The sequence below is a fragment of the Prosopis cineraria genome, unplaced genomic scaffold (genome assembly GCF_029017545.1).
Source record: "Prosopis cineraria cultivar Desert tree isolate PC_DT_omini unplaced genomic scaffold, ASM2901754v1 PC12, whole genome shotgun sequence".
NCBI lineage: Eukaryota > Viridiplantae > Streptophyta > Magnoliopsida > Fabales > Fabaceae > Prosopis > Prosopis cineraria.
The window spans coordinates 37,434,016-37,446,224 of record NW_026555343.1 but is presented as its reverse complement, the minus strand read 5'-3'; the positions used below and the strand labels follow the sequence as shown (position 1 = coordinate 37,446,224).

Here is a 12,209-nt window from a genome sequence, read left to right as displayed (position 1 = left end):
CCTTTCATCATGAATACATTACAGAAAAATGAAAACCAAAATGATATAGAGGTGCATTAACAACCTTCACAAACATTTCATTAAACACTTTCAGGCAAAATGAATTCTGAAATCCAGTTTTATAACTAAGCATTTGCAACTATCATAAACCAAGACCAACTTCACACAACTTTTGTCTTGCATCACTGAAACTCTAAACGTCCCAGGACAATACATGTAACCTAGAACAGAGAACAAAATTTGGCTGGACCAAATTTCGTCCCTAAATTCAAGAATATCTCAATTTCCTTCTCAACGCCACACAAATACAATCTACAAAAAAATTAGGAAAACAACTGCCATTCTCTTTACAATATCTGAAATGGAAAAAAATAAATATTTCAAAATGTTGTAACTTGTAAATGAGCTACTTGAAGTTAAATCCCTGACTAAAGAAATTCAGAAGCGTCATGATTCAGAATATAGCATATTTAATAAGCTCAAATAAATGTAAGTGTAAGCCATACATATCCATCACGAACACATCATAAGACCTCTAAATCCGAAACAACTTCAACAAAAGGAAAGCACAATCAACAAATCAAACATAAAATTGACATCACCCTAAGCGACCGGCTGCTGCTCCTGCTGCGATTCCAACGGAATTCCAAGCTCACCGGAATCTTCTTTCTTCCTGGAAACCCTGGCCGGAACTGCGATGGCAATGAAGGTCTTGGTCTTACTGATAGGTCTGCTCTTCTCAAGCTGAACAACGTCCCCAACCTTGAACTGATTGTCAGGGTCATGAGCCTGATACTTCTTCTTCTTCCTGACACGCCTCTTGTACTTGGGGTGAGGCGCCAAACGAACGACTTCGACGGCAACGGTCTTGTCGTTGGTGGCACAGACGACCCTTCCCTGCATCGATTTCATGGCCCTGATCGGAGGAAGGAAGGAAGGAGGAGAAATGGTTGGAGGGGGAAGACAAGAAGCGGTTTTGGAGAGAGGAGAGGAGCCATGGAGGAAGGGGGTGGAGAGCTTGAGAGAGTGTAAGGGAGGCAGTTGCAGAAGTGACATTGAGGATTGGGACTACGGAGCCAAAGGGATCGGATAAGGAGAAGCAGATAAATAGTGCCTCTCTCCTCTTTAGCCTCTCTGTATTTTATCCCACCAGTGCATTGCGATGCTTGCTCACTATACGTCGGGTATAATTTCAATTTTGGTGGGGAATAAACACTTTTAGACTCTTTTACATTTTTTCAAATTCAATATATATAATGTTACATTAGTTTATATATAATTATATTAATTTCAGTATAATAAATTCTGTGTATTTGTAATTTTATTTTATTTTTTAAAAAAACTATACTAAGCCTTTATAACACATAGCAATAATTAAAAAAAAAATATGCAACTTCTCTATCCTAAGTTCTAAATAAGAAAAGTCTTCCTTTGGTTTCAGAATATATAAATTTTGCAAGGTATTTGCATTATAGGTTAAAAAAAATCTAATTAACATAGCAATATTCTTTTAAATTTTTAAATATACCCCTAATTTATTTTATAATTAATAAAAAGAGAAGACTTTAGTGCACCCTTATTTAATACTAATATATTATTATCCAATCAAATCAGAATAGATAAATTTTAAAGCTTTGATTATATTAATAATAAAAACTTATTATATAATAAATAATATATATATATATATATATATATATATGATTCACTTGCTTGAATTTGTTATAAAAATAAATAAACACGTATTCCCGTAAATGTATATAATTTTGTTGTATTTTAGTTATATTACCACTTTTTTAATGATAATAAATGGAGATTCAGCCCACATAAGCCAATAATTTATTTGAAAATAAATTTAAAAGTGATTTTGTATTTATAAAATTTACTGCTGTGATTTCTTTTTACAAGAAAATTTAGGTGATTGGTGACAGGGGTTTGAAAGCTCTTTAGGCGGTTATAGAGAATTATTGGAGCACCTTTGCTATCACTATTAAAGTGGATTGCGTCAAATGGAATCCAAGTCATGAGATAAGTCAATGGTACACAAAAAAAACATGAATTGGACAACCCTGTCTGATTACAAAAATTAGGATATTTGGATTGATTGATGTAAGAAAGATTTTGACGATGATGATACTCATAGTCACCATGCAGCCTTTTCTAGCTTGTTTAGAGCATGCTCAAGTATAGATCTTAACACATTAGCACCCTCCTTGTCCTTGTGTGAACAAACGCTGTTAGGAGAGCTTTACATACAGAAATGACACTATCAAACTCAAAGTGGATGGATCTGTACTATCCAATGGTAATAGTTGTTGAGAAGGAACCATTTGGGATAAATATGGGAACAAAGTTAGACGCTTCAATTGCAAACTTGTTAATGTCCCGCTAGCAATTGTGGAGCTGCTTGCCATTATTCAATGCCTAAATCTCTGTTGGGCAAATGTTTTTTTGACCTGTGGATATTTACTAAACCTATATTCAGATTATTTTTTGATTACTGATTCACACCATTTTAAAGATATCGTTTATAATGCCTGTTTTTTTTTTTTTATCATAAGAATTGGAGCTTGTTTATTTATCATTTTAGTAGAAGCTCCAATATTTATATATGCTGATTATTTGGTTAGGTTGTCCCTTTAATTAGATGTTAATTTCTGTATCTTTAATTATCTCTCACCTTCCCTTTAAGATTAAGAGCCATCAATTAAAAACTTCACTATTGCTGTAAGCATTTTTTCAATAAAAAAAAAAAGCTTGCTAAATTGCTCCTTTAGAGAGCACATCAACATCTTAAAAAGTACCCATAAAAATACTTATAAATTACCAACATATAAAATTATTATATTGATAATAGGATTCAATCATTCTTCTCATAGGAATAAAAAATTATAATTTTTTTAAAAAAAAATAAATATATAATTTGAAAATTTTAACCAACTTAGTAGTACAACGCTAATTAAATACTTTGTTGAAAAGATACTAAGTTATGGCTAAAGTATATCTTTCATCCTATAACTTTATATAAAATTTCAGTTTAGTCTTTAATTTTGTAAATTACCTTTTCAATCATTTAATTCTAAAATTGTTAATTTTAACTGATTATTTTTATGCTAAGTGTTATTATTTAAAAAAAAAATCAAATTTAATATGTCATCATTGATAATGTATTAATTTATTATCAATATTTAAAATTTTAATCTAAAATTGTTTTATAAAATTAATCATATTAAGATTAAAAGACTTAAAAAATAATTTATAAAATTAAATATCAAATAAAATCTTCTATAAAATTAAAAGAATAAATGTGCTTGATTAGCATTGAATAAAAACTGAAGATGGATATAATATTAGGAGAATACAATATAGGTCTCAAGAAGATCAATTAATTCAAATTAAGTTTTAAGTATCAATCTTTAACAATTTACAAAATTAACTCTCAATTTTACAACTCTATTATAATAAATTTATAAATTATTTTTTAAAATTTTAATATAATTAAATTTATTTTTTATTAAAAATTTAAATTTAAAATATAAATTCATCATAATAAAATTATAAAATTAAAAATTAAACTTATAAATTTTAAAGTTTGATATTTAAAATTTAATTTTAATTAATTCATCCTCCTAGCATCCATGTGTCATTCTCCCTGCTATATTTGATGGGCTTTTGCTTCCCTAGACCACGTGGCACCTCCTGAATGAACTCTCAAAATCTGCCCAAAGAAGACAAAAATGGCCACGTGGCACTCTCAGATCCAATTAACAGTTAAAAAACCGACGCACACCAGCTTGACAGCTTCACCGCACACGGGCGGAAAACTGAAGACCGTAGCAGCTGTTCAACCAGCTGCCGTCAAGGGCCTTGCCGGAAGTTCGCTCACTGGAACTAAGCTCTCCGTCAGGCCCTCCCGCCCCAATTTCAGACCCAAAAAATTGAGGTGCCTATCGCTTGTCGTTTCGTTTTCTTTTCTTTGTTTTGTACTGCGATGTTTCGCTTTTATGTGATGCATTTAAAATATGTTATTGCTCAGGACTGGTGGTTTGGTGGCAAAGTACGGAGACAAGAGTGTGTACTTCGATTTGGAACATCTGGGCAACACCACTGGGCAGTGGGATTTGTTGGCTCTGATGCCCCTTCACCTTATAACCCTCTTCAGGTTCTTTTCTTCTCTCCAATCTTCTTCACTTTTGATTTAATTTAATGCCTAGGAAATAGGAATTTTAATTGGAACAAACAAAATAGAAAAATCAAGAAAAACACTGTGCTTTCATTGAGAGTCGAACTCAAGACCTCCCGCTTACTAAACGGGTGCTCTAACCAACTGAGCTATGAAAGCTGCGATGTCAAAATGATCAAATTTTTTATCATATTCCCACGAGAATTAGTACATTCTTAATGTGTATTCAATGTGCTAAGAAATTGATCATTTCCTGGCATCCATTATGATTGTGTGGTGGATGTATCGATAACGGTAGTGTTGACTGCAGTCTGCAGTGTTGATCATTAACGAGCATAGTCCTGTGTTTTTATTTTTTATTTTTAGTTTGACTTGTCAATGTGTTGATTAGTAGCATAGCTATAGTATATATTAGTGATATATGCTCTTTAGCTCTTTAATAACGCAAAATTTCATAGCTCTTGAACTGGTCTGGATTTGCAGAGCAAGTTCTTTGAGACATTTGCTGCTCCATTCACAAAGAGAGGATTGCTCCTCAAGTTCTTGATATTGGGAGGTGGTTCTACCCTTGCTTACTTCAGTTCCACAGCTTCAGGAGACATTCTACCCATTGTTAAGGGCCCACAACAGCCTCCGAAGCTGGGTCCACGTGGCAAGATCTAATCTAGTTTGAGAAACCCACAATTTGGTTTTTGTTAATGTATAAAATTGAATATATCTCAATCCTCAATGTGTAAGTATGTACGCAGCATAAGCATCCTCTATGGTGTTTAATTTTTAAATGAGACTGAGACCAATATGTTTGGTCTGTTTGATTGTGATGTTCTTTCCTTCCCTCTCGATCTCCTTTTACCACAGAGTATGCATGACTTGAAATCAACCCTAAGAGAAGGGAACAGAAGGTTTTTTGTAAATCCAAATTGAATGAATCCTTTTTTTTTTTTTAAGGTTAATGAGCAAAGAAGATCTTGAACTATTATTCAAAAATCACTCTGAACTCTTAAAATATGCGAAACAAACTTTAAAGTTTTAAATTCATGGTAATACAAACCTTGACCATTAACTTTTTAATACTATTATTGTTCATGCATATATTTTTCAGGATTTGTTTTTCTATGAATTTAACTCTATTACAATACCCGTTTGGACAATAACGGTGTTAAAAAAGTTAACAGTTAGAGTTTATTTTGTTATAAATCTAAAAGTTTAGGATTTATTTTACATATTTTAGGAGTTCAAAATTCAGAGTGATTTTCGAATAAGAGTTTAGAGTTCTATTTGTTCATTAATCTTATTTTTTATGTTGTATTGACGACTTTATGGCTTGAACAAGCTATTACCTTGCTAGCTAATAACAGCTTAAAGGGAAAATAAAGATGAAGCGGGCAAAAGACTGATATCTGAAGTTATCAAAAAGCCAGATTATGATAACTACTAGACTACGAATCCTTATTTATTGTACAGATGGCATTATATCAAACAGTTGTTCAAACGGGTTGATTCTGCATAATCATCCTATCTAAAAAAGTCAAGAATAGACCAAGGATGAAACATAATCACTCAGCTATTCTCATGTTCAATCTTCAGCTTCATCTTCTGCTTTTCTGTTCAATGGCGTGATGTTGGGCTCCTCATGCCGCCCAAGTTCTCAAGGTAAGATACCTTCTTGTTGGTGTCTATGTTGGGAAGTTTTTGCATTTTTCCTTCCGTGTCTTTGCACAAGTCATCTGTAACAACCTGAGAGTCCTTCTTCATGTCTGAGTCACCTGCATCACCTTCCCAACCCATGAAATCTGAAAGTGTCATTGAAACAGGTGTTTCTGCCGCACCTGTATCCGACTCTTGTTTAGAAGGAGTCGGACTTGGTGACTTTGGAACGCCCCTTAGAGCGCTTCTTTTAGCATTCTTTGATGGGTTTTGAGTTTGATAATCTGCATGGAGTACATCTTCTATTCTTGAGAGAACTGTGAATGCCAAACTTTCTAGTATTCTTGAATAGCTCTCAAGAACTGCTTGCCCTACATCCTGTCAATTGAAGGAGAGATGTTTAATTTAAGCTAATGAAGCACAAATAACCAACATATGTAGTTCATCATGAAACCTTGCCATTGGAACTGGAATTTTCTTACATCTAATGAAGAGGAAAGAGACAAGGAAGGAGACAGAAGCTGGTCTTACCCTGTTGTACTGGATTTTGCTGATATCTAGAGAAGATTGAGGAAGGCCAGGGAAACGCTGCTTCAAGAGAAGCAAGATGGTTTCTGCTCTCTCTTCAAAAAGTTCCCTTTTTTCCAAACTCACAGCTGAACCCCAGGCTGATTTCCCATCCTTCTGGTTCATTTTCCTCTTCCAAATCACTATAGACGCCTCTATTCTGTTCTTGAGGTCTAAGATTTTATGCTCTGATGACAGGTCCATGGTTACCAGAAACTGATCAGGATCAAAATATTCTACTGTAATACTTCTGTAGTTTGAATCCCCCAGACTAGCTCTCCCATTCTGGAGATGATCACCATCATTTTAATACACGAAACTGGAATTTAAGCAAAAATTGAGAGAGCCAACTGAAACTGATACTAGTGGCTGCTTTCCTCTTACCTTTGGGAGGGATTCAATGTAATTTTCAGGGATCTCCATTTCTGTTATGACTTGAGCATTTATGGCCATGGCTGCTTTAAGCACTTGATTGACAGAATCTTTCTGATGCTGCAGAAATTTTCTCGAGTTTTCAGATAGACCTTCTGGGGGAACCTTAGGCACGGGCAACCACCACTTATCATCACCTTTTCTCTTTTCATTGTCGTCTGAATCTTTTGATACATAATAAAACTCACTTTGGCTTTCGAAGTTGTCCAGGCAATCCTGAGCATCATCCCCATTTGTTTCAGAAAATTCTAATCAATTGTTGCCTAGTAAAGAAAACTGATAATGGCATTGGCCACGCAAAGTTCTAGCTCATAGTGTTCTTACAATAAGCATAGCATCAAGCTTTCTCAATGCAGGTACGTTCATGAGGAGATCAACTCTTTGTCTTGTCGTCATAATCTATTCAATCAAAGATCAAGCTTTAATCGAGATCAGTGTCAGGAATCATCTTACACAAATTCTCAGAGAGACTAAGAGAGAGGGGAAAATTTACCTCCATGTGGGAGCCATCCTCATTTATTTGATGTGATGGAACCATTTCCACGATGTAATCAGTAACTGAAAGAAGCCAATCAATTTCTTTTCTCCATCTTGCTTTTCTCTCCGGTGGCATTGGCTCTAGTCGTTTTTGTTCACCAAACACAGCAGCTGCATCCTCAAGTGCCAAAAAAGACTTAAGTGCAAGGTGGTTATCTTTGTTCATCCAATATATTTTATGATTAAAACATAAAAAACTGAAGGATTAATTTTGTTCTTGATTATTATTTATATCATCATTGTTTGCAGGGAGATGAAGAAAAAAGCGAACTTACCAGCAAGATTTGTGAATGCATTAGACAGAGCCAAAGCAGAGGAAACACCCGTTCCTTTACCAGACATATCCTCGCCCAGTAGCAGTTTTGCAAATCTCTCCTTCATCTGTTCCATTTCTGAATGTCAACCACACCAAACAAAAATGGATTTCAATTTCATCCTCTGATTCAAACCAAATGGGCTGCATTACAAATGATGATATTATTATATATTTATTCACCTTGGTGTAGTTTCTCTTTAGCTTCTTTAACTGCTGCTGCTTCTTCAATGGTTGAGCTTGACTTATCAGGACCTCCATTTTGATCAGAAGCAGACTCGTCATTCAGAGCGTTTGATCCTTGACTTCTTGAAGACAATGGATCTTCCTCTTTTGAAGATTCCAAGATGCTTCCACTCTCAACGCTCACACTCTTTTTATGCCTCCCTTTAAAATTGAAAAGCTTCGACATGTAACCTTCCTGCTCCACCATGTCCAAATGAAGAAGGAGAAGGAGAAGCTCTCCTAGCTACGGAAGATTAACAAGGAAGAACCAACAAAACATGAGGTCTCAGAAAAAACTAAACTTTCGATCGTTGCTTGTGGTGCAAGAGATCTAGAGAGAGAAGGAAAATGAGGAATGAAAATCTTTTTTAGGAGATCGAGAGAAAGTGTGGAGCTGATTGTTTGATGGGATTGTGCTATTTTTTCCAATTTTTAGCTGGGTTTCTTAGAACGTGGGGTGCATGTTGTGAGAAAGTAGCGAGAAACAAATTTTCTTGCATTTTTTTTTTTTTTGTTGGGAGAGGAATCTGTTGTGGTGCATGAATTATGATGTAAGGTATTGGATGGATGAGGTTGTAGTCCCCAGGTCAAAGGTAGCTAAAGACCAGGATGACGGACAGACAATGTCCATTGCCCAGCCAATTAATTTATGGATTAAAACATAGATTATGTTACTATTAACTTTTTTTATTAAGAATCAATTTAACATATGATAAAAAATTACCTTCATTTTTAACATGTCGATTTAGAAATTGAGTGTTTTTTACTGTGATTAATTTTATGGTGTCATTAGGTGGAAAAAATTTAAGAGAATTGCATTAGAATCTTATACAAAGAAATTAATTATCATAAAGTTTATCAACAATTAAACTAAGACTATTAAATGTGTTGTTAATTGATTTTGTGTTAATTAATTTTCTCATGCAGGACTTGTATGTAATTTTTTTAAAAAAATTATGGGTATTTTTTAATATTTTTATATCTCCCATCTGAAGACTTGAAAAATAAGAAAATTATTCGCAGCAGTTCTGTGCTTCTCCCAACAAAAGAGTTAATCTTGCTCTTTATAATTATTAATAAAATAAATTAATCTTCACTTTAATTTTCATTTAATATGTACAAACTCTCTATCAACTGCACTCCTGAATGAAATTTCAATGTTACAATAATAGTAACTGTTTGTTTTGATTTTTTTTTTAGAAATACTAAGACAAAATTATAAAAGGTTATCACATGTATACTTTCATTTTTACTTTTTTTTAATGTTAGGTCTGACATAAGTGAAGATAAAAAAAAATGTTGTAATGTTATATTGCGAGAAATATATTAAATTTTTTAAAATAAAAATAAAAATTAATTAAAAGTAAAATAATTTTTAACAATATAAATATTCAGAGACAAAGATAATAGAATTAGACTTAATTATATGTCATTTTATATTTATATTTTTGGATATTTTAAATTCAACTTAAATAAATTTTACTTGTCCAAACTGTAATTTAATAGTTTTTTGATATTATATAATAATTTTTTTTACAAACATTCGATTAAATTAAATAATTATTATTATAATTTATAAAATACTTATTATATGAATGGATCTGGGCCACCACCAAATTTAAATATCTAATGTAAAAGGTTGTTGAGATGCTGCCAAAAAGATGAGACCATGATGAGTCATCGAAACACGGATAGGCTCACACTTTCATTATTTATATGATTTCCAAAAATAATAATAACAAGCAATTCTGACAAATCTGACCTCAATACTGCATACAAAAATTATTTACATAAATGATATACATTTAAAAATATTTTTACAAATACTATAAATTAAGAACTCCGCCTATGTGTCAAACTGATTTCTACTTTTTTTTTTTAATCAAATGTTGCAGTACAGAACTCTGTTTATGTGAGAGACCAGGTTCTTCATTTAAACTAAAAAAAAAAAAAAAAACTGAAGAAAACTAAAAAAATAAAAAACTATGATGCTACCTGTGTTGCGCCCCATTTCCCCTCTCCTAGATCCACCCTGTATCTTTTACGAGAGAATGGGAGATAGATACCAAATGAACTAATTAATTTAAATTAAATTTTAAATGTTAAATTTTAAAAATTTATAAGCTCATCTTTTAATTTTATAATTTTATTATAATGAATTTATAACTTATTTTTAAAATTTTAACATAATTAAAAAATAAATAAATTTATTTTCTCTGTTAAAATTTAAAACATAAGTTATAAATTTATCACAATAAAATTATAAATTTGAATTAAGGGGACCTCTCTATCATTCTCCCGTCTTTTATTCCTTGTGTGGTGTGGGAGTGAAATGTGAGTATATATTTATAAAAAATGTTTTTTTATGTAGAATGAATATGATATAAATTATATAATTATAATTAAAAAAATTATAAAATAAATGTTTTCCATTATATTTATAATGTATAATTTTATAGAATGTAAATAAATATGAATTAATATTTATATTTTTATGTTATTTATATAAATTTTATTTTATTTTAAAAAATTGCAATAGGCGCAAGAAACTTTAAAATATGCGCATATTATTTATAAAAAGTATTTTAAATAAATTTAAACGAGGAATAAAAAGACTTAATTCTGTCAACCGTTTCTACTCAAAAAGTTTAAAAGCTAAAATAATAATTATTAATTTTGTTAGATACGACAACATATCCAAAAGAGGGGTGATTTAAGTATTTATAAAATTTTTAGTTCTTTTGAAATTTTTTCAACAAAACTGTATTTAAAAGAATTTTAAAGCAAATTTGATTTCTAAACTTTGCATGTAAAAATGTTAAAGTTATTTTTGCAAGCTTAATATGTGTAAAAATGTTTAGAAATAATTTTTAAGTGCAAGTTTAAGTAAGAGCATGTAGATATATCAAATTTAATTTTGTATACCAAAACATAGCATAAACTAAGGTTGCTGAAAATATAAAGAGATAAGGGAGGAAAGATTACAAGCAATGATTTATCCTATTTCAACTTCACCACTAGAGCCTATGTTTAGTTCCCAAGCAATCACTTAAGATTTCTCCATTATAACACAAGATTAAGTAGGTGCTTGTCACCTTAATACAATCACAAGTTTAGTTCGTGCACTTGTGAGTCTTTACAGTTAGAGTCAGAAATATTGGTTGGGTTATGTAAATTAGTTCGAATAATTGGTTATAAGGGTCGAGTGGGTTAGAAAAAATTCAAATAAAAATGAGTTTTTTCTAGGCCAGACCATATAACCTGTAAACCATATAGGCTAACCCTGATGGGTTAGGGTAAGCCTGTTTAACCCATATTATTTTTAAAAAATAAAAAAAAAAAGAAAAAAGGGGAAATTTTGTACAAATATTATAAATTAATATGTTAGTATACTTAGAATGAATCATGAAGGAATATCAAATTAAAACTTATTTATTCTTTTAAAAAATTCATTAAAATAAATTAAAAATAAATAAATGAGTTGGTGAGTTAGCCCATTTAACTCACCAACTCTCAAGGGTTAAGGTTTTTCTAACCTATATAAAAATGAGTTGAACTCAACTCAACTAATATTTCTCTCAACCAGTGTGATTCAACCCATATAAGTTAGTTGGCCCATATTCTCACCTCTATTTACAGTAACTCACTTTACTAGCAAACTTCATTTTCTAAGGCCTCGTTTGGTATGATGGAAGAGTTTTTGATGAAATTGGAATTGAAATTGGAATCGGAATTGGAATCAGAATAGAATTGAGTTATAAATGTAGTTTGGTATGAAGATGGAATTTGAATATAATATTAATAAATATATGTATTTAAAATAGATAAAGACCAAAATGCCCTTACAAAAAAAATAAAAAGCTCAGCCATCATGATGGAGTGTGTATGTGAGGCACTTATGACAATTCTATGGAATTGTGGCAATTCCATCATGATGGAGATGGAATTGAATTCTAGGTATTTTGGTAAAATTGAAATTCATAAGGAATTGGATTCATGCATACCAAACAATTGAAAGCATGATTCCAATTCTAATTCCATTTCTCTTGAACCCAATTCTAATGTACCAAACATGACCTAAGAGAATAACCTCTATTGATTGCAAGGGAAATCTCTCCCTCATCTTTACAATGATTTTGAGTATGTAAATCACTCAGTTGAAACTCTTCTTGAGAGTAATGATGAGTACAATGAAGTTCTAATACTCAAATGATGAAAATATAAATGATATTGACTCAAGAACTATGATTTTCGTATAATAAGAGTAATATAAACAAGAATTTCATAACTTGATAATTTTTAAGG

The 12,209-nt window shown here is 31.6% G+C and overlaps 2 protein-coding genes, 1 non-coding gene and 1 pseudogene across 3 annotated transcripts; 1 reads left to right on the top strand and 3 right to left on the bottom strand.

The window, feature by feature from the left end:
* Positions 1–450: 450 nt before the first annotated feature.
* Positions 451–1,137, bottom strand: LOC129288958 (30S ribosomal protein S17, chloroplastic-like). The gene has a single exon (XM_054925782.1). The coding sequence runs from the start codon at positions 1,054–1,056 to the stop codon at positions 604–606; it is 453 nt and encodes a 150-aa protein (XP_054781757.1). The 5' UTR covers positions 1,057–1,137; the 3' UTR covers positions 451–603.
* Positions 1,138–3,737: 2,600 nt separating this feature from the next.
* LOC129289323 (photosystem I reaction center subunit VI-1, chloroplastic-like) lies at positions 3,738–5,004 on the top strand (annotated as a pseudogene).
* On the bottom strand, positions 4,269–4,342 carry TRNAT-AGU (transfer RNA threonine (anticodon AGU)). The gene has a single exon. It is a non-coding gene; the product is annotated as a tRNA-Thr (tRNA).
* Positions 5,005–5,522: 518 nt separating the features above from the next.
* On the bottom strand, positions 5,523–8,240 carry LOC129289588 (rop guanine nucleotide exchange factor 12-like). Its single transcript, XM_054926383.1, has 7 exons — positions 7,863–8,240; positions 7,642–7,758; positions 7,323–7,477; positions 7,154–7,228; positions 6,782–7,045; positions 6,362–6,682; positions 5,523–6,208 (listed from the first exon to the last, which is right to left on the bottom strand). The coding sequence occupies exons 1-7, from the start codon at positions 8,110–8,112 to the stop codon at positions 5,792–5,794; spliced, it is 1,599 nt and encodes a 532-aa protein (XP_054782358.1). The 5' UTR covers positions 8,113–8,240; the 3' UTR covers positions 5,523–5,791.
* Between the last annotated feature and the right edge of the window lie 3,969 nt (positions 8,241–12,209).

Coding starts and splice junctions, on each gene's coding strand:
- LOC129288958 (XM_054925782.1), bottom strand. CDS start 1,056: ATGTCACTTCTGCAACTGCCTCCCTTACACTCTCTCAAGCTCTCCACC.
- LOC129289588 (XM_054926383.1), bottom strand. CDS start 8,112: ATGGTGGAGCAGGAAGGTTACATGTCGAAGCTTTTCAATTTTAAAGGG. Junction 7,478..7,641: donor TGCATTCACAAATCTTGCTG/GTAAGTTCGCTT, acceptor TTGAGGATGCAG/CTGCTGTGTTTGGTGAACAA. Junction 7,229..7,322: donor AGGATGGCTCCCACATGGAG/GTAAATTTTCCC, acceptor TTGATTGAATAG/ATTATGACGACAAGACAAAG.